The sequence below is a fragment of the Oncorhynchus keta genome, chromosome 11, assembly GCF_023373465.1.
Source record: "Oncorhynchus keta strain PuntledgeMale-10-30-2019 chromosome 11, Oket_V2, whole genome shotgun sequence".
Lineage (NCBI taxonomy): Eukaryota > Metazoa > Chordata > Actinopteri > Salmoniformes > Salmonidae > Oncorhynchus > Oncorhynchus keta.
In genome coordinates, this window is record NC_068431.1 from 46,171,193 (window position 1) to 46,193,633 (window position 22,441).

The 22,441-nt window shown below is 41.8% G+C and overlaps 1 protein-coding gene and 2 long non-coding RNA genes across 8 annotated transcripts; 2 read left to right on the plus strand and 1 right to left on the minus strand.

Annotated features, from left to right (window-relative positions):
* Nucleotides 1–1,623: 1,623 nt before the first annotated feature.
* On the plus strand, nucleotides 1,624–6,733 carry LOC118390369 (uncharacterized). Its single transcript, XR_004826941.2, has 2 exons — nucleotides 1,624–1,861; nucleotides 6,106–6,733. It is a non-coding gene; the product is annotated as an uncharacterized LOC118390369 (long non-coding RNA).
* On the minus strand, nucleotides 3,503–22,024 carry LOC118390367 (steroid hormone receptor ERR1-like). 6 transcript variants are annotated; one of them, XM_035780851.2, is made up of 8 exons: nucleotides 21,870–22,018; nucleotides 11,795–11,912; nucleotides 8,773–9,156; nucleotides 8,502–8,618; nucleotides 8,175–8,288; nucleotides 7,382–7,549; nucleotides 6,861–7,130; nucleotides 3,503–6,355 (listed from the first exon to the last, which is right to left on the minus strand). In XM_035780851.2, exons 3-8 carry the CDS (start codon nucleotides 9,149–9,151, stop codon nucleotides 6,102–6,104), a joined length of 1,302 nt encoding a protein of 433 aa, XP_035636744.1. In that variant the 5' UTR covers nucleotides 9,152–9,156; nucleotides 11,795–11,912; nucleotides 21,870–22,018; the 3' UTR covers nucleotides 3,503–6,101. The 6 variants fall into 6 exon arrangements, with proteins under 6 accessions (XP_035636744.1, XP_035636741.1, XP_052313288.1 ...); XM_035780848.2 differs by lacking the exon at nucleotides 11,795–11,912 and having other exon boundaries at nucleotides 21,870–22,024; XM_052457328.1 differs by lacking the exon at nucleotides 21,870–22,018 and having other exon boundaries at nucleotides 11,795–11,965.
* LOC127906193 (uncharacterized) lies at nucleotides 10,654–15,163 on the plus strand. The gene is made up of 2 exons (XR_008060606.1): nucleotides 10,654–10,865; nucleotides 14,731–15,163. It is a non-coding gene; the product is annotated as an uncharacterized LOC127906193 (long non-coding RNA).
* Nucleotides 22,025–22,441: the final 417 nt, after the last annotated feature.

Consider the following 22,441-nt stretch of genomic DNA (forward strand, 5'->3'; position numbering starts at 1 on the left):
TTTTTGAGGGCCGTCGTGGTATCGGCTTGAGGAGTGATGTCAACGGCCGTGGCAATGACGGAGGATAATTCTCTTGGGATCTTGGGAGATCACATTTGATTGTGAGGTATTCTAAGTCAGGTGAACAAAAGGACTTGAGTTCCTGTATGTTCCTAGAATTACACCATGAGTCTTTAATCATGAAACACACCCCTCCGCCCTTCTGCCTCCCGGAAAGATATTTATTACAGTCTACACGATGTATTGGTGAAACAAAGTATGTTTTACAGGCCCCAATGTCTCTCTGGAAAGAAATCCTTGCTCTGAGCTCATAAACGTTGTTATCCAAAGACTGAACATTAGCAAGTAATATACTCGGAAGCGGTGGGTGGTGTGCCCGCCTCCAAAGTCGAACCAGCTGGCCACCTCGTGTGCCTCTCCTCCACCGGTGATGTTTTGGGTTGGCCTCTGGAATAAGTTCAATTGCTCTGGGGAGAGCGAACAAAGGATCTGCTCCAGGGAAATCATATTCTTGGTTGTAATGCTGGTAGTTCTGGTGAGTTACCGCTGCTCTCATATCCACATAGATAATGTTCACCATGTTAAAATTGATTCAATACTTTTTTCCCCTCATCAAACGACACACAATACTCCATAATGACAAAGCAAAAACAAGTTTTTGGAAATTATTTACTTAAGTAATCAGACCCTTTGCTATGAGACTCAAAATTGCATCCTGTTTCCATTGATCATCCATGAGATGTCTCTACAACTTGATTGTAGTCCACTTGTGGTAAATTCAATTGATTGGACATGATTTGAAAAAGCACACGCCTGTCTACATAAGGTCCCACAGTTGACCGTGCATGTTAGAGCAAAAAAAAAGCCATGAGGTTGAAGAAATTGTCCGTAGAGCTCCGAGACAGGGTTGTGTCGAGGCACAGGGTACCAAAACATTTCTGCAGCATTTAAGGTCCCCAAGAACACAGTGGCCTCCATCATTTTAGAATGGAAGAAGTTTGGAACCACCAACACCCTTCCTAGTGCTGGTTGCCCGGCCAAACTGAGCAATCAGGGGAGAAGGAGCTTGGTCAGGGAGGTGACCAAAACCCGATGGTCCCTCTGACAGAGCTCCAGAGTTCTTCTGTGGAGATGGGAGAACCTTCCGAAGGACAACCATCTCTGCAGCTCTCCACCAATCAGGCCTTTATAGTAGAGTGGCCAGACGGAAGCCACTCCTCAGTAAAAGGCACATGACAGCCGCTTGGAGTTTGCCTAAAGGCAACTAAAGGACTCTTAGCTCATGAGAAACAAAATTATCTGGTCTGCTGAAACGAAGATTGAACTCCTTGGCCTGAATGCCAAGCGTCACATCTGGAGGAAACCTGCTACCATCCCTACGGTGAAGCATGGTGGTGGCAGCATCATGCTGTGGGGATATTTATTCAGCGGAAGGGACTGGGAGACTAGTCAGGTTTGATGACAAGATGAACGGAGCAAAGTACAGAGAGAGATCCTCGATGAAAACCTGCTCCAGAGCGCTCAGGACCTCAGACTGGGGCGAAGGTTGACCTTCCAACAGGAATACAACCTTAAGCAAACAGCCAAGACAATGCAGGAGTGGCTTCGGGAAAAGTCTCTGAATGTCCTTGTTTGGCCCAGCCAGAGCATGGACTTGAACTTGAACCAACATCTCTCGAGAGACCTGAAAATAGCTGTGAGCGACGCTCCCCATCCAACCTGACAGAGCTTGAGAGGATCTGCAGAGAAGAATGGGAGAAACTCTCCAAATACAGGTGTTCCAAGGTTGTAGCGTCATACCTAGGAAGACTCGAGGCTGTAACCACTGCCAAAGGTGCTTCAACAAAGTACTGAGTAAAGGGTAAAGTAAAATAAGTAAAATAATTATTTACGTTTTTTTATTTTGAAGACATTTGCAAACATTTCTAAAAACACGTTTTTGCTGTGTCATTATGGGTTATTGTGTGTAGGTTGATGAGAAAAAAACTACATTCAATGAATTTTAGAATAAAGCTGTAAAGTAACAACATTTGGAAAAAGTGAAGGGGTCTGGACAGTTTCCAAATGTGTCTTCAGAAAGTATTCATACCCCTTGACTTATTCCACATTTTGTTGTGTTACAGCCTTATACTAGAATTGATTAAATAAATAAAAAATCCTCATCAATCTACACAAAATACCTCATAATGACAAAGCAAAAACAGGATTTTTGGAAATTTTGATGAATTTATCAAATAAAATAAAACTGAATTACCTTATTTACATAAGTATTCAGACCCTTGCTAGGAGACTCAAAATTGAACTCAGGTACACCCCTTGCCTTATTCCACATTGAAAATTGATCAAATATATTTTTTCTCACCCATCTACACACAATGCCCCATAATTACAGTGAAAACATGTTTTTAGATTTTTTTTCAAATGTATTGACAATGAAATACAGAAATATCTAATTAAATAAGTATTCACACTGAGTCAATACTTTGTAGAAGCACCTTTGGCAGTGATTACAGCTGTGAGTCTGAGTATGTATCTAAGAGCGTTCCACACCTGTAATGTGCAACAATTGCCCATTAATATTTTCAAAATTCTTCAAACTCTTGTCAAATTGGTTATTGATCATTGCCAGACAACTATTTTCAGGTCTTGCCATAGATTTTAAAATAGATTTAAGCCAAAACTATAACTCAGCCACTCAGGAATGTTCACCCTTTTCTTACTAAGCAACTCCAGTGTAGATTTGGCTTTGTGTTTTAGGTTATTATCCTGCTGAAAGGTGAATTCAAATATGGAGAGTGGTACTCAGTGATGTGTTGTATTGGATTTGCCCCAAACGTAACACAATCTAGATGTGGAAAAGTCTGAGAGACTTACCCAGAAAGACTCACAGCTGTAATCACTGACAAAGATGCTTCTACAAAGTATCTACTCAGGGGTGTTAATACTTAGATATTTCTGTATTCAGAAACATTTCTAAAAACATATTTTTTACTTATGAGGTATTGTGTGTAGAATGTGATCCATTTTGAACTCAGGCTGTACCACAACCAAAAGTAGAATACATCAAGGGGGTATGACTACTTTCTGAAGGCACAATCCATATAATTGCATATTAGAACTAATTTAAGAGGATCTCTTAAAGGACAGGAAACAGTTTATAACATGACTGGGAAACAGGACAGCAGCAGACAGACAAACATTCTAACAAACAAATCATGACAGAAGACGTACGAGACCAATGAAATGTGATGGTGTGTGTTAATTTATTACAAAACACAAAGCACCTACAATATTTTAATCTACCCCTTGTTTACTTCAGTGTAGCATTTGTCTTTTCTCCATAGTAATAATGCACCTGTAATTTAATAATTTTGTTTAGACAGTCACATCAAAATAATCATTGTAGCTTACTGAAAAACAGTACATACACACACAGACATTCACAGCCATTTGACTTAAACCCACACAAAAGATCAAATGAGTAACAACAAATATCAGCAAATTGAGTAAAAAATATAATTTAATCTTTTAAATACAGTATTTTTAAAAATACAAATATTGATTTGAATTTTTCCATGTTATAAGCTTTAGTACTACTATTAAATGTAATTATTATTATTATTACTGTTTATGTTGAATTTACATTGTGACTATACAAGGAAATGTGAAACAGAGTTTTGGTAATTTCTTGTATTGCTCATTTTACAACAACCACCAATGATTTTACATCCTCTAAATTGTGATACTCTAAATGCCCCCCGAACCGTACCTATATATGACAGACAAAGTGACATTACATAATGCGTATCCTTCTGAAAACACTACCTTTGTATTATTATATTAGTTATTATTGACAAACATTTATATATATTTTTTTACAACTTTCTTAAACTGGACCCAGGCATCCATGTTTGTTTACACATTTTCAAAAATTCCAAGTCGCCTTTGAGAAACAAAATGACAAAATAATGATTGAACAAAGAACAAATCAGACCGCAAGATATAGAACAGAGTTGAGCCAATTGGCACCTAATGCTACTGTTCAATAAAAAAAAATATAAAAAAAATAATCAAAACGTCAAATGCAAACAATCCACAGCCATGAAGAACAGAAATTAATGGGTACATTATAAATCTAGAACATTTGTTTGGGAGAGTGAACAGACTGCAGAATCTCTGACAGATAATGTAGGTGGGATACTTAAGAGGGGAGTATGTAAATTCAGTAATGGTGTAACAATTGCTAAAGGACATGGTTTTCTTCACAGATTCAAAGCATTGTCAGAAGAAAAAAAATCCTACTAAAGTCCATTTGAAAAACATAAGTCACAACATTCTCAATGGATTGCTTTATTTCAGTACCAAACCTGAGGCCAAGTGTAACAATTTAAATGCGAGAGCCTTAAAATTCAAGAAAGAAAAAACTAAGTTGGAAAATCCAGATACTCAAGCATGAATTTCAATTAACAGTGGCAACCAGTCTAATCTATTCCATCATTCATGTCAGGGACCGTCTCCTACATTTACAGGCTTCAGCTCTCATTGGCATGTTCAAACGTTTTCTTTAACAGTGAAAACACACATTCATAACGGTTTTCAGTTATTTCTAGTAATATGTCTATTCCACGTTGGTTCAATGTAGTTTCATTGAAATTGCGTGGAAGCCACATTGATTCAACCAGTGTGTGCTCAGTGGGTTTGAAAAGGATTAAAACTATGGTATCTGTCAGACTGGGCTGGAGCTTCCCATATGAGGCTGAATGTGTTGCAATTCAATGCCCCATTTGGGCACCAATATGCTTGCAGTTCAAAGATCATACACAGTACGAGGACCTCCAGGTCAAAACAACAGAGGTCCCCGTCTTCAGTCTTTGAGCGGCTGCAAGAGCAGCAGCAATCTGTTTCGCTGGCACAACAATGAAAATATAACCGTTTAAATTCATAATTTGAGTCCCAAGTCAATTTGATCACTCATAATGGCCAATTCAGTTAATCAAACGAACGGATTTAAGCAGCACATTCCATCTGAATCAGACGGGTTGGAGAGGACTAGCGAAGAGATCTGGATAATCAATTATTCCAGAAAGTAGAACTGTCGTCCCCCCCCCCCGTCCCCCCCTGATTTTGCTGCACCTTCATTGCTTCAATGTGGTGCCAACACTGCAGTAAACCTTCCCTTCTGTCTCGCACACAACTACTTGAGCAGTATTCCATTTTTTGTGTACCTATTGAGTCTACTTACAGTATAAATAAAATCGAACAACTTCCAAGTAAAGAGACACATCAACATTTTGTTGACAATCATAATACTCTTCTTTTCTTAGACTAATAATCAATTGCACAGCCTTTTATAAAGAAGTTTTTCCACACCCACCTGGCCACCTAAGCCTATAAGCCTAAAAGTCATTGCCATACGAGTCACAACTATTATTTTTCTTGCAATTAATTGTAAAGTATTGCTTAAAAACACATTGCAAGTAATTCATATGAATGCATTGTAAGACTGTGTATGTAGAGAAACCTACAAATACTCTTATGGGTGCATGTCGGTCTGACCCCATACTGCAGTCATTGTCAATGGCTATTTCTTTGTCTGGTATTTTAGTATGGCTTTTGTGTGGAGGGAGGTAATTGCATCGTTCGCCATAAAGTCTTAGCCACAAGGTTACAGTCTGGTCTTAGATATCTCACTGCAGTCCTTCAGTAGTTTATCATCTGAAGGTTAGGGATAGTGGGCATCTAATATGATTCTGTCATTCAGATTGATTGGATGTAGTTTATTCCCATATTTGAACTGACCGAGTCTTGGAGTCTTTCAACAAAGTTTGGCGGTCATGTATTAAGGAGTTATATTCCACCATCAACCTCCACAGAGGGCATCTAATACATGTACATGGGTTCTCTCTGTTTTTAAACACACTTGAATCTCTGAAGAGGTCGATGATAAAAAAACAAAAACAATCCAGAGACAATCTCCACATTCTTCATGATCAAAATCAAATAAAAACTTCTCCAATCACACTAGCCAGTCATTCATTCTTTGCAGATTCCCTGTCTCTCATGCCCTTGCATCCTCTTTCCTTGGCTTTCCTCTCTTCTCTCTAGGGTGAGTCCATCATGGCTTCCAGCATCTCTAGGAAGAGTTTGTGCATGGGCACGCCGCCTCGGGTCTTGATGCTGTAGAAGGTGGTGAGGGCGCGACCAGCCGTCTGGCGGAGAAGGGGGAGGGTGAGGAGGAGACGCCCCGCCCGCTGGGGGTCCTCGGGGCATCGCTGGCACTCTAGCTCCAACAGGGTCTGGTGAAGGAGGTCCCTCAGCTTCTGCACCGCCTCTATGTCCTCTATGTACACAGAGTCTGGCAGGGGAGAGGGCGAGCATGGTCAGCGTGTATTTCTAAAAGCTTCCTTTTGTCTTTTGGACAGAGGGTTTTGTAAGATTGTGTATGGCAGTACATGTAGGTGATTAAGTAATAGGACGCAATGGTCCCTAACGTGACAAATATAAAATAAATATTGCCTTTGTACGCTAAGCAGACCGTGGGGGTGAATTTGCTGTTTACAGTAATCGTCTGTCAGTCCCTCAGGGCTGGAGTTATGCACTTTAACAATCTTTACTAATCTGTCTTGCACTGATTTTTCTGGGGTGTAATTTCTCTGAAATAAACTGTTTGGACCAATCTGCTAAATGAAACTGAAGTAGAGTAGTGCTTCCAATAAAGAATGTTAGTAACTTATTGTGCATATGGAGGGTTCGATATTTCAGTCTCACCTACTGCTTTCATCACATTTTCATGTTATGTCACTCCACATAATGCTGATTGGATGGATATTCTATGATTATACTTTGTATAGCTAGTTTACCTGAGTTGGTGAGTGCGATGGCTTTGAGCATGACAAACTCCTCCCGGTCCAGCTGCAGGGAGCGGAAGCGTCGGGCCAGCTGGCTGACGGCTGCGTTGAGCTCTGTCAGTCCAGCCACGCGAGACATCTCCTCGTCAAGGACAAAGTCCTCAGCGAACACGACCTCATCCTCACAGCCCAGGGAGCGGAAGGCCACACCCAGCACCAGCACCTCCAGCCACACCGACTGCAGCACCGACATCTGGTCTGCCAGGGACAGCGACAGGAAGCCTGCAAGGGTGGACACATAAAGGGAAGGGAGGGTTAGGGTTAGAGCAGACTGACTGCTCAATCACTAGGCAGACAGCTGATACAAAGAGACAGCATTCTAGTCCCTGAATAAGACATAGTGAACCACTGCAGGGCTACTGATAAGTGCTGAGGGCTAGTTCCAACCAACTTATTTCACGGTAGACCCATACTACATTCCTCCATTCTCTTCCCATGCCAATCTCCATCCCTCGCCCACCCACCCCTCTTACCGGGGATGTGTTTGGCCCAGCCGATGATGACGACCAGTTCGCGGTCGGCGAGGTCACAGAGGGTGGTGAGTGTGCGCTGAGCCGTATCAGGCTGCAGGGGGTCAGGCATGGCAAACAGTTTCTCTGGCTCTGCCACCAGGAGGTGGGACACAATGATGCTGGAGGATCCTGGGTCACACACACACAGAAAGCAAGCATTATGGCACAACAGCTGTTACATTTACCATAAAACAAAATATATTATGTTAATATAATGGTTTTGTTGGGAAATGAGGGCTCTTTAGAAAACTTGCCTGCACAGTTGTGTTCTTTCTTTTTACCCCTTTTTATCCCCAATTTTGTTACATCCAATTTATAGTTACAGTCTTGACTCATTGCTGCAACTCCCGTACAGACCCGGGAGAGGCGAAGGTCAATAGCTGTGCATCCTCCGAAACAGAACCCAACCAAGACACACTGCTTCTTGACACAATGCCCACTTAACAAGGAAGCCAGCCACACCAATGTGTCAGAGGAAACATCATACACCTGGCAACCGTGTCAGCGTGCACTACACCCGGCCCAACACAGGAGTGACTAGTGTGTGATGGGACAAGGACATCCCTGCCGGCCAAACCCTCCCCTAACCCGGACGATGCTGGGCCAATTGTGCGCCACCCCGTGGGTCTCCCGGTCACGGGCGGCTGTAACAGAGCTTTGACTTGAACCCAGAATCTCTAGTGCCACTCTGGAGGCCCACAGTTGTGTTCTTTCAAGACAGAACCTGACACGGTCTTCTCAGTCCCTTCCTTACCTTTCTCCCCTTCCTTCCTAAGCGGTAAAGCGGCACTCTGATAGGTCGCGCTCTCCACCTCTGGACGTCTTTTATACTTCTGCCTCCCTCCTCTGACTCGGTCCAGACGGACTCCTGCGACACACAACACCGCGACAATGAAGAGAGCGTGATAAAAGAGGGTAGGGGAGAGGGAAAGAGAGACAATGAAGTTCCCTTTGCTTGTAGAAGGATGGAGATAAAGAGGCAGATCTTAATCAAATAACTACTTGTCACAAGGCATCAAACAGTGCCTCCAGACCAGTCCAGACCGGTCCAATAGTTAAGGGTGATGGATCATATGCTCACCCTCTTTCAGCATGCCCACTTTGAGGCACTTGGTGAAGCGGCACGCCTGGCAAGCCTTTCTGCGCCTCTTGGTGATCTCACATTCGTTTGATGCCGGACAGCTATATTCAATGTTACCTTAGGTAAGGCAAGTTGGTGGAAAGAAGGACGGAGAGACGAGAAGGAAGAAAAAAAACAGGGATATGAGACTTTTGTCAAAGCAATTAAGGTCTACCCCATTTCAATCCTCATACTGTCACACACTCAACTTCACCCCCACAAGCATCCTTACCCTGGATGGTTCTCTTGAAGAAGGCCTTGCAGGCTTCACACGAGGCTACACCGTAGTGGTAGCCAGAGGCTACGTCTCCACACACTAAACACAGTCTCTTAGGTAGCGTGCTCAGGGCATACTTGCACCGCCCTCCTCCGCTACCTGTGGATCCCTCCTCTGCCCCATCCCCACCCTCCTCCTTGAAGTGGCAGCGCAGGGCTGGGGTGTACAGATGGGGTGAGTAGCGCCCAACCCCGTCTCTTCTATTTCCACCTCCACCACTCTGGGAGGAGTCTGAGGAGGCTCCCCCTGGGCTGGCCCGGCCCCCACCACCTCCATCTGGACTGCTGGGCTCTGCCTTGATGTACAGTTCTGACCGACGCTCCCTGGACGACATGGTCACTGCAGATGGAGGGAGAGCGATGGGAGGGGGAGGGAGAGAAAAAAAGTGAGACAGAGGTATTAGACTGTCACACACCCACTTCTAATGTGCCCATCCAGACAACCAGGACAATCATCAATCCTGGCAGGTAGCCTAGTGGTTAGAGCATTGGGCCAGTAACCGTAAAGGTTGCTAGATTGAATCCCCGAGCTGACAAGGTCAAAATCTGTTGTTCTGCCCCTGAACGAGGCAGTTAACCCGCTGTTCCTAGGCCGTCATTGTAAATAAGAATTTGTTCTTAACTGACTTGCCCAGTTAACTAAAAAATCATTAAGATAATCAAAACTGGCACTGAATTATATCACTAGCTTGACAACTGACAAGTCACGACTGTCAAGCCTTCAACGGAGAACTACATAGACTGAACATGATGTTTGCACACGCTATGCGTGTCCTTTTCCCTTATTAAACACATAAACAAAAAATGTAGGCCTACTGGAGCTTGCAGTGTGTGTGCCTATTGCCTAATAAATATACCGCACAACAACAACAAGTAGCCTATAAGAAAAATGGCTGCTGCAAACCAGCAAAGAATAATCTGACATAATGGGATATTTTGAAGAGACAGAGAATGGGGAGTGAGGGGCGAGTGAGAGAGTGTGTTTGTGCGTGCGTGTGGAAGTACTGTATGTTTGTGCTAAAGTGAGTGCTAAAATGCTACGGGCTGTGCGAGAGACCATAATCCCAGCTCCAACCTACTCTGCCCTCTCCAGATTAGGGTAATTAATCCACAGCAGAAGAGCAGCAATCCCTTAATGAAACCCACATAAGGAATTCCCAGTAAGGAGATGGACAACACTCTCCATTATGTGCCACCGGAACCTACAGACAGCATCAGAGTTCTGTGTTCTATTGAATGCTGACACTTTTGCAAGGGCGATTGTACAATTCACTTAATCATCTGAACACTTTCAAAATGAAAAGTAAAATTTTAACTTCAAATACAGAGATTCTGGGATTATGACAGCACACAGACAGGGATTGTGTAAAACAGAGAATTTCTGTCTGAACTCTAGACTGTAGGCCACTGGGTTTACCCCGACTCCTCCTTTCCTTTCCACAACTCAGCAGGTGGTGAAATGTGGGACATAGTACTTCTTTTGGTCCAGTGGCCCAATGCTTCTCAAACGCTGTACACTCTGGCCTGTAATCTTTACGCCTTTACATAACATGTCCACCCTACTACAGTGTAAAGATTGTACGGCTGTTGTAGCTCCCACATTTGGCATGGATGACTATTTTTTGTATCAATTCCCCATCATCTGTGAAGATATTAAATAATTAACATTGTCTGATAATGATGATCCCTAGCCACAGATAAAAATACTTTCCAGTCTTCACAAATTAACATGTCTTAAACCTGAAGTGCCAAAACAGACATGTAAATGATCTGACAAATGCCCCCCCCCCCCTAGTTAGCTAGATAGCAAGCTAAAGGTGTTAGCAGCAATGCCTTTGCTAGCTATTTGAATGCACTTGAAGCCGGGCAAAGCCATTCGTGAGATTGTGAAGGAGGCAGGTTGAGCAGATAAAGGAAAGAGTGAGGACAGTAAGAAAATGAATGCCACCGAGCAGATAAAGGAAAGAGTGAGGACAATAAGAAAATGAATGCCACCGAGCAGGTAAAGGAAAGAGTGAGGACAATAAGAAAATGAATGACACCGAGCAGGTAAAGGAAAGAGTGAGGACAATAAGAAAATGAATGCCACATCCCTATTATGTTGCTAGAATTGACGAGGAATGTGGCTATACAATTAGCTAACGTTACAGCTAGGTATCACAGTTAGCCGTGTTAACAAGTGAAGTTCCATGTGTGGCGTTTGTACAACCTCAAGACAACTAGCCTTTCGGACAAATATGAACTATTAAGATCTGTGTGGATGTTCAGGTATTTAGCTGAATGGAAAACGTACATTTAGTTAACAGCTAGGTAGCTAAAGTTAGTTAATCACAAGTTTAAGGGCTAAAGAAAATAACCAAGCAGTAGCTAGCTAGCATACCATTCGTATGTGTTGGCTTTCCTCATCAGGTGACATCAACTTACTTCTAGCTAAGCTAGCTAGTTAGTTACCAAACTGACTAGCCCAACTCCCTCAAGGTACCTTGAGTTCCCCAAGTATCTGGTTGCCCTCGGCGATATTACCACGGGCGTTTGTGTTGACAGGATACACAACGTATAACGCTTCTAAAAACGTGTCGAATTCAAATGTTGGTTTTCAGACAGGATTGGAGAGATGGGAGGTCTGGTGCATGATAGGAAGTAGCTACTAATATTTCAATGACAGAGATGGGTGACACAGTACTGGGGTAGTGGCTACTACAGTTCGCTGCATATGACAAAAGGCAGGGGGAAAAAAATAAAAACACTTTACCTTCTGATCTGTGAAATGATTCAACTCCTCAAACTTTCATGAGGTTTATCCACAGGCTGAGAGGCCAACACTTTATCTTAGTGCTTAAAATCAATCAGTTTGACCATATCTTCAAAATAGTTTCAGCATACAACTTCACAACAGCAATATTTAGATCACTGGCTATTTTACATCCATAATTATTGGTGGTTCAGATTCGATTAAAGGCCATAGAAAAAGCAATTACCTGTGTGCTGTGCTGCAGGAAAGCCTTATTGGTCTCTTCTGCTGGTAACCCCACTCACTCTCTATTGGTTTAGAATTGTGGCTATGGTCTGGGTAGAACAGTCCAATTATTAGGAAACCTAAGAAGGCAGACAAAACATTTACTGATTTCTCCTCACGCCATGTCTTATTATGTTCATGTTCAAAATCCATGTGTCCTGAAGAGTGTATCACAGGACAAGGACTTAACATATTAACTCTTGGTCTCCCAATTCTGACTTTATATTTTCGAAATCTTAACTCCAACACTATATAAATGGTTGCTTTATCCAACATAAGCCTGAAGATGCTAGCATTCATCCTTGTCATAGAGGGGTCAATTGTATTTTAAGCACTCTGTCTAGGTGTTTCCAACTTATTAGGGTATGGAAATGTATAGCCAAGAAAGTGTGTGTGTGTGTGTGTGTGTGTGTGTGTGTGTGTGTGTGTGTGTGTGTGTGTGTGTGTGTGTGTGTGTGTGTGTGTGTGTGTGTTGGAGACAGAGAGTTACAGAGATTTGTGAAAAGCTTTGTAAAACTACTAAACTACTCCTAATCTCTAAAACAAATAGTAAGGTATAACTGAGTGACTGTATCATACACTGTGTCCTGTTCTCTTCATCAACACCATTTGGTTTAAATTGCTAGACAGAAGTCGAAACCATTGCTTTGACTTTTTCACAGGCACAATTTAGCTCATTGCAGTAGCCTTTTCTCATTACCATACAAGCACTCAAGCACATGTTTCTGCACACTACAGCCAACCACCCCTCCCCCTTACTCTCACCCTCTGACACATTCCAAAGGTCAAAGTCACAGGAAAGTTTGAAGGACAGATAGAGTAACTGCAATTCTGCCTCTCTCTCTCACACACACACACACACACACACACACACACACACACACACACACACACACACACACACACACACACACACACACACACACACACACACACACACACAAAGGCTTAAATTGGGTGATAATTCACAAAGTTTTGAGAGAAGGGGGGGGCAAATCAAATATTGGAAGAAATGTTAGGGGATAAAATGACAAAATGGGTACATTACTGGGTAAAATATATAATGATAAAATATCTGGTTTACATGTATAAGTATAACATTTTCATATTTGAGGTAAAAAAAAAAAAGACCATTGGGAGGTCTGAGCACAGTAAACCTATCTTGACAGTTGACACTTCAAACAATGCCAACAGCATCATCAAAATACCCTTCTGTCTCTACTTCCTTTGTCTGGTATTAGTTTTTTAGTTAACTATATACAGTACCAGTCAAAGGTTTGGACACACCTATTCATTCAAGGGTTTTTCTTAATGTTTAACATTTTCTACATTGTAGAATAATAGTGAAGACATCAGAACTATGAAATAACACACATGGAATCATGTAGTAACCAAAAAAGTGTTAAACAAATCAAAATACATTTTATATTCTTCAAAGTAGCCACCTTTTTCCTTCATGACAGCTTTGCACACTCTTGGCATTCTCTCAACCAGCAGCACACTGAATGCTTTTTCAACAGACTTGAAGGAGTTCCCATATATACTGAGCACTTGTTGGCTGCTTGTCCTTCACTCTGAGGTCCAACTCATCCCAAACCATCTCAATTGGGTTGTCAGGTGATTGTGGAGGCCAGGTCATCTGATGCAGCACTCCATCACTCTCCTTCTTGGTCAAATAGCCTTTACACAGGCTGGAGGTGTGTTTTGGGTCATTGTCCTGTTGAAAAACAAATGATAGTCCCACTTAATGCAAACTAGATGGGATGGCGTATCGCTGCAGAATGCTGTGGTAGCCATGCTGGTTAAGTGCGCCTTGAATTCTAAATAAATCACTGACAGTGTCACCAGCAAAGTACCCCACACCACCATCACACCTCCTCTTCCATGCTTCACAGTGGGAACCACACATGTGGAGATCATCCGTTCACCTACTCTGTGTCTCACAAAGACACGGCAGATGGAACCAAAAATCTCCAATTTGGACTCATCAGACCAAAGGACAGATTTCCACCGGTCTAATGTCCATTGCTCGTGTTTCTTGGCCCAAGCAAGTCTCTTACTCTTATTGGTGACCTTTAGTAGTGGTTTCTTTGCAGCAATTCAACCATGAAGGCCTGTTGCGATTTGTGTCTGTTACTTGAACTCTGTGAAGCATTTATTTGGGCTGTAATTTCTGAGGCTGGTAACTCTAATGAATTTGTCCTCTGCTGCAGAGGTAACTCTGGGTCTTCCTTTCCTGTGGCCGTCTTCATGAGAGCCAGTTTTATCATAGCGTTTGATGGTTTTTGCGACAGCACTTAAAGAAACATGAGAAATTCTTGAACTTTTCCGGGTTGACTGACCTTCATGTCTTAAAGTAGTGATGGACTTTCGTTTCTCTTTGCTTATTTGAGCATTTCTTGACATAATATGGAGTTGGTCTTTTACAAAATAGGGCTATATTTTGTATACCACCCCTATCTTTTCACAACACAGCTGATTGGCTCAAACGCAGTAAGAAGGAAAGAAATTCCACAGATTAACTGTTCATTGAAATGCATTCCAGGTGACTACCTCATGAAGCTGGTAGAGAGAATGCCATGAGTGTGCAAATGTGTCATCAAGGCAAAGGGTTTGAAGAATCTGGTCTGATGAGTCCAAACATTCGATTTTTGGTTCCATCTGCCGTGTCTTTGTGAAACGCAGAGTAGGTGAACAGATGATCTCCACGTGTGTGTTTCCCACTGTGAAGCATGGAGGAGGAGGTGTGATGGTGTGGAGGCGCTTTTCTGGTGACACTGTCAGTGATTTATTTAGAATTCAAGGCCCCTTAATCAGCATGGCTACCACAGCATTCTGCAGCGATATGCCATCCCATCTGGCTTGTGCTTAGTGGGACTATCATTTGTTTTTCAACAGGACAATGACCCAAAACACACATCCAGGCTGTGTACAAGGAGAGTGATACAAGGAGAGTGATGGTGCTGCATCAGATGACCTGGCCTCCACAATCACCCGACCTCAAACCAATTGAGATGGCTTGGGATGAGTTGGACCTCAGAGTGAAGGAAAAGCAGCCAACAAGTGCTCAGTATATGTGGGAACTCCTTCAAGTCTGTTGGAAAAGCATTCCATGCGAAGCTGCTTGAGAGAATGCCAAGAGTGTGCAAAGCTGTCATAAAGGCAAAGGGGGGCTACTTTGAAGAATATAAAATATAAAATGTATTTTGATTTGTTTAACACTTTTTTGGTTACCACATGATTCCATTTGTGTTATTTCATCGTTTTGATGTCATCACTATTATTCTACAACGTAGAAAATAGTACAAATAAAGAAAAACCCTTGAATGAGTAGGTGTGTCCATACTGTTGACTGGAACTGTATGTAAATGTTCCTCATCTCAGAGTAAGAACTATTACAGCACAACTGTTCTGTGTAAGTGAGGACTGAGGAGTATGACATATCTAAAGTTCATGAAAGCTTTGCATGCGCCACACTGTGGAGACATTGAGGACAGCAGAAGTGGGCCTTGCCCACTTCTCTCAGACTGGTGAAAGGTTCATTGCAAAATTGGATTATTGCTTCTTTTTTATTTATTTTACCTTTATTTAACTAGGCAAGTCAGTTAAGAACAAATTTTTATTTTCAATGACAGCCTAGGAACAGTGGGTTAACTTAACTGCCTGTTCAGGGGCAGAACGACAGATTTGTACCTTGTCAGCTCGGGGGTTTGAACTTGCAACCTTCCGGTTACTCGTCCAACGCTTTCACCACTAGGCTACCCTGCCGCCCCAATTTCTGTTAACTCAGAACTAAAGTCATGTGTAATTGGTCAGATGCTCGATTAAGTTCTGGGTCCATACGTGTAAAGATAATAAATAGAACAAGGATTCGGAACCGGAACGAAGAGCTCCACCCGCTCTCTTTGTAAGTTACAGACAAGTCTGCGGGCCAATTGTTCCCTCCCCTTCCAGAATTCGAAAGATGCTATCACCTGCGAAATCATGATTGTCAAAAGCACTGGAACTTGTGCTGCTCGTTATCTCAATCTCACGTATACAGTTGTATTCTGAAAGATCTATGATACCATTTCCAGTGGGACAAAAAAGTATGTCGTCAGCCACCAATTGTGCAAGTTCTCCCACTTAAAAAGATGAGAGAGGCCTGTAATTTTCATCATAGGTACACTTCAAAAAATAAGTATTTGGTCAATAACAAAAGTTTATCTCAAAACTTTGTTATATACCCTTTGTTGGCAATGACAGAGGTAAAATATTTTCTGTAAGTTTTCACAAGGTTTTCACACACTGTTGCTGGTATTTCCTAATAAATGGAAGACAATTGCTCCCACAGTTGATTTCTTCAAACCAAGCTGCTTACCTATTGCAGGTCTTTGGTCTTGGCCAAAATGGAATTTGGAGTGTGACTGTTTGAGGTTGTGGACAGGTGTCTTTTATACTGATAACAAGTTCAAACAGGTGCCATTAATACAGGTAACGAGTGGAGGACAGAGGAGCCTCTTAAAGAAGAAGTTAGAGGTCTGTGAGAGCCAGAAATCCTGCTTGTTTGTAGGTGACCAAATACTTATTTTCCACCATCATTTGCAAATAAATTCATTAAAAATCCTACAATGGGATTTTCTGGAAGTGTACCTATGATGAAAATTACAGGCCTCTCTCATCTTTTTAAGTGGGAGAACTTGCACAATTGGTGGCTGACTAAATACATTTTTGCCCGACTGTATGTTTACATAGTCTGTACATTATGGCTTCTTACAGGCCCATTGCAGTCAAAAATATGATTTTCCAATGTTTTAGATATACATTGCATTCAGAAAGTATTCAGACCCCTTCACTTTTTCCATTTTGTTATGTTACAGCTTTGTTCTAAAATTGATTAAATTGTTTTTTCCCTCATCAATCTACACATAATACCCCATAATGACAAAGCAAAAACTGAAATATCACATTTCCGTAAGTATTCAGACCCGTTACTCTGTTGAAGCACATTTGGCAGCGATTACAGCCTCAAGCCTTCTTGGGAATGACACTACAAGCTTGGCACACCTTTATTTCTCCCATTCTTCTCTGCAGATCCTCTCAAGCTCTGTTTGGATGGGGAGCGTCGCTGCACAGCTATTTTCAGGTCTCCAGAGATGTTAGATCAGATTCAAGTCCGGGCTTTGGCTGGGCCATTCAGGGACACTCTGAGACTTGTCCCAAAGCCACTCCTGCGTTGTCTTGGCTGTGTGCTTAGGATTGTTGTCCTGTTGGAATGTGAACCTTCGCCCCAGTCAGGTCCTGAGTGCTCTGGAGCAGGTTTTCATTTTGCTCCGTTCATCTTTCCCTCGATTCTGACTAGTCTCCCAGTCCCTGCCACTGAAAAACATCCCCACAGCATGATGCTGCCACCATGCTTCACCGTTTGGATTTTTAAATGTTTTAAATGTAGCCTTTAGTTAACTAGGCAAGTCAGTTTATTACAAATTCTTATTTACAATGACGGTCTACATCGGCCAAACCCAGACGACGCTGGGACGATTGTGCACCGCCCAATGGTGCTAGGTTTCCTCCAGATGTGACACTTGGCATTGAGGCCAAAGAGTTCAATCTTGATTTCATCAGACCAGAGAATCTTGTTTCTCATGGTCTGAGAGTCGTTTACGTGCCTTTTGGCAAACTCCAAGCAGGCTGGTATGTGTCTTTTACTGAGGAGTTGGTTCCGTCTGGCCACTCTACCATAAAGGCCTGATTGGTGGAGTGCTGCAGAGATGGTTGGCCTTCTGGAAGGTTTTCTCCTCCACAGAGGAACTCTGGAGCTCTGTCAGAGGGACCATCGGGTTCTTGGTTACCTCCCTGACCAAGACCCTTCTCCCCAGATTGCTCAGTTTGGCCGGGCAGCCAGCTTTAGGAAGAGTCTTGGTGGTTCCAAACTTCTTCCATTTAAGAATGATGGAGGCCACTGTGTTCTTGGGGACCTTCAATGCTGAAGACATTTTTTGGTATCCTTCCCCAGATCTGTACCTCGACACAATCCTGTCTCGAAGAGCTACAGACAATTCCTTCGGCCTCATGACTTGACTCTGACATACACTGTCAACTGGGGAACCTTATATAGGTGTGTCTATATACAGTTGAAGTTGGAAGTTTACATACAGTTGTGGACATATTTTTGAGAATGACACAAATATGAATTTTCACAAAGTCTGTTGCCTAAGTTTGTATGATGGCAATTTGCATATACTCCAGAATGTTATGAAGAGTGATCAGATTAATTGCAAAGTCCCTCTTTCCCATGCAAATGAACTGAATCCCCCAAAAACATTTCCACTGCATTTCAGCCCTGCCACAAAAGGACCAGCTGACATCATGTCAGTGATTCTCTCGTTAACACAGGTGTGAGTGTTGACGAGGAAAAGGTTGGAGATCACTCTGTCATGCTGATTGAGTTCGAATACCAGACTGGATGCTTCTAAAGGAGGGTGGCGCTTAGAATCATTGTTCTTCCTCTGTCAACCATGGTTACCTGCAAGGAAACAGGTGCCATCATCATTGCTTTGCATAAAAAGGGCTTCACAGACAATGATATTGCTGCCAGCAAGATTGCACCTAAATCAACCATTTATCGGATCATAAAGTACTTCAAGGAGAGCAGGTCAATTGTTGTAAAGAAAGCTTCAGGGCGCCCAAGAAAGGACTGTCTCCTAAAGTTGATTCAGCTGCGGGATTGGGTCACCACCAGTACAGAGCTTGCTCAGGAATGGCAGCAGGCAGGTGTGAGTGCATCTGCACGTACAGTGAGGCGAAGACTTTTGGAGGATGGCCTGGTGTCAAGAAGGGCAGCAAAGAAGCCACTCACAATTTTGCCTAAGAACACAGCCATGAATAAAGAATGGTACAAACACATAATCTGAGAGCAACTTCTCCCAACCATCCAGGAACAGTTTGGTGACGAACAATGCCTTTTCCAGCATGATGGAGCACCTTGCCATAAGGTAAAAGTGATAACTAGGTGGCTCGGGAACAAAACATCGATATTTTGGGTCCATGGCCAGGAAACTCCCCAGACCGTAATCCCATTGAGAACTTGTGGTCAATCCTCAAGAGGCGGGTGGACAAACAAAAACATCTGTCATCAGCCAAGACATCAGTCAGGAAGTTAAAGCTTGGTCGCAAATGTGTCTTCCAAATGGACAATGACCCCAAGCATACTTCCAATGTTGTGGTAAAATGGCTTAAGGACAACAAAGTCAAGGTATTGGAGTGGCCATCACAAAGCCCTGACCTCAATCCCATAGACATGTTGTGGGTAGAACTGAAAAGGTGTGTGCAAACAAGGAGACCTACAAACCTGACTCAGTTACACCAGCTCTGTCAGGAGGAATGAGCCAAAATTCACCCAACTTATTGTGGGAAGCTTGTGGAAGGCTATCCGAAATGTTTGACCCAAGTTAAACAATTTAAAGTCAATGCTATCAAATACTAATTGAGTGCATGTAAACTTCTGACCCACTGGGAATGTGATGAAAGAAATAAAAGCTGAAATAAATCATTTTCTCTATTATTATTCTGACATTTCACATTATTAAAATGAAGTGGGGCTCCTAACTGACCTAAGACAGGGAATTTTTACTATAATTAAATGTCAGGAATTTTGAAAAACTGAGGTTAAATGTAGTTGGCTAAGGTGTATGTAAACTTCAGACATCGATTGTAAGTCATGTCCAATCAATTGAATTTACAAATGTTGGACTCCAATCAAGTTATATAAACATCTCAAGGATGATCAGTGGAAATAGTATGTACGTGAGCTCAATTTCAAGTCTCATTGGAAAGGGTTTGAATATTTATGTAAACTTGATTTATGTTTTGTATTTATTTTAAAATGTGTATACATTTTGAAAAACATGTTTTCGCTTTGTCATTATGGGGTATTGTGTGTAGATTGATGAGGCATTTTTTATTTAATCCATTTTAGAATAAGGCTGTAACTTAACAAAATGTGGAAAAGGGATGGGGTCTGAATATTTTCCGACTGCACTATATTTCCATAATAGGAGGTTGGAATAATAATGTGAAATTGTGAAAATTATAATGTCCTTTAGTGTGAGAGCTGTTTGAAAATACCACCTGAAATTTCAGCCTGTTTTGGTGGAAGGGAGTTTTGGCCACCATGGGATAAATGAGTTAATAGACCAATAAGAAAGAGTTCCAAACCTCTGCCAATAACAGCTCGTTTTCAATTTCCACCTCCCCACTCAAAACAATTCCCAGACAGTCCAAGCAAAATTCTCGTTTGAGAAATTGCTCTTAGCTAAGAATATTTTTGTTTTAACTTTAAATGGTAAAAACCAAGAAAACAATCACAGTAAGGTACTTCATTGTTACCCAGAAATTATTTGACATTGAGATAAAAACGGCTGCATCGGACCTTTAAGTTTCAAGTCACATGCACAAGTACAGTGAAATACCTTTCTTGCAAGCTCTAAACTCAACAATGCAGTAATCAATAACAACAACAATCAATAATCAATCATCAATAACAACAACTCAAAATAACAAGGTAGAAAAAAAACAAGATATAAAAAGAAGAATAAGAATAAGATGATAAAGTAAGTAAGCATACTATCTATATACAGGGTCAGTTCTAGTACCATGTTTACAATGTGTAGGGATACTGGATCAGGAATCTCAATCAGGTCCTGGAGGGCCATAATTTGCACAGGTCATTGCCTTGGGAGACTATTCCAGGGGTGTCAGTTGTGTACAATGATGTATATAAACCCTGGATTGCTGATGCTATGTATTGGGCAATAAGAGGCTTTTATAGCACAGGTTGGCACTCCCCAGAAGAATCAGTCCTCCATAGGAATGAGTGGAATTCTACAGTATTGAAATAGAAAAATGTTTTTGTCAAAATTACAAGTTTTTAAAGTATGTTGTTGTAGTGGGGACAGTAACATAACTTTCCCAAAAGTATACATTAAGGAAAATGTTTCTATATTTTTTATGTTTAGCTCACACAATATACTTTAAAGTATGAATTTAGGTAGAATAACAGTGGCAAAAAAAGAAATGTAGACATTAATAAATGCATTTCTATAGCTTCCAAAATCGGTTTTACAACGGTGGGGAGGGGGGGTTGGCTTCAAAACAGTGCCCCCTGTCAGTGTATATATATATATATAAAAAGCCTAGCTCAAGACCAAAAATGTAAAAGTAGGCTTTGCCCTACCCAAGGTTTAGCTGGACTGACGCCATTGCATATTCTATTGCAACACCGATTAAATGTAGGTTACTAACTCAACAGCAGTTGAGAAACTGGACTGTATGTGTGTTTTTTACATTTATTTGACCTTTATTTAAACAGGCAAGTCAGTTAAGAACAAATTCTTATTTTCAATGATGGCCTAGGAACAGTGGGTTAACTGCCTGTTCAGGGGCAGAACCTTGTCAGCTCGGGGGTTTGAACTCGCAACCTTCCGGTTACTAGTCCAACGCACTAGGCTACCCTGTTGAACATGACTGTGTAAAGCATCAGACTGTTCAAATTATGGTTGTCACTCAGTATGCCAACAAAGACTATTGGTCAGGACTAGCCTTTACCTGGATAAAATAATTGTATGCGTTAGGCAAAGATCAGAAACCAGAAGTAGTCAATTGCAATCCAAAAAACATATCCACTATCGCTAAAGTAAAGCTACTTTATACATTTGTTTGGTTCCATTTCATACCAATCTGGTTGGATTGATACATGCTGTAAACTTCATGGGAATCTGTAGATGACCAAATTGTGCTGAAGACTGACAGTACAGGTAGGCTATATACAATAGGTTATAGAGGGGGTGGATCTTGCTCAATGGATCAGTCACGAAGTCCTAGAGACACAACACACATGCCAAAGCATTCGGTAGTTTATTATTACAGCACGCACGGTTACCATTATCGTTGTCACGCAAAGTTAATCAGCTGCGGAATAGAGGAACCGTGCGAGCCAAAGTAATACAGTAAACTATATGTGCACAGATTTACAATGTTGACCATTATGAAATACTTACTTGTATTTGTGAGAACATCGCTGGAAAGAGTTCTCAACCCAGGCAGTACCGTAGCTACGGAAGCCACAGATAACTCCACCACAATGATGTATGTCGACCGGTTTAGCCACAGTTAAGATCACGGTGTTTTCGACATTGCCATAAGAGTGGATGCAGATCGTGAACCCCCCCAAAAAAAAGATATATATATATATCCTATAACATTTATGTAGGCCTATATTTAAATAGCAGGATCTCGGAGGCGACGAGTCGTCGTAGAGCAAAATGTTTCCAAAATGATTGCTTGAAAATAAAAACAATGTATCAAGGGCCACAGCGTTGAAAGAATGATTGCAGGTGATACAATTGGTCAACCCAATTTGGTAGACTATTTAATCCATAGGCTATTCTCTTATCCAGCCTAGTCCCGCATATTGATGTTACTTTCTGTAGTCTACTGTGTGTTCTATATTATTTTCGCTGCCACAATTGAGGCTCTAGTTACGTATATCCCTTATGCATTCTCCTCCCTCTCTCCATTTGCGTCTGCTGTGTCTCCGTAATCCGTTACATCCGTGCACGATCTCCAATCC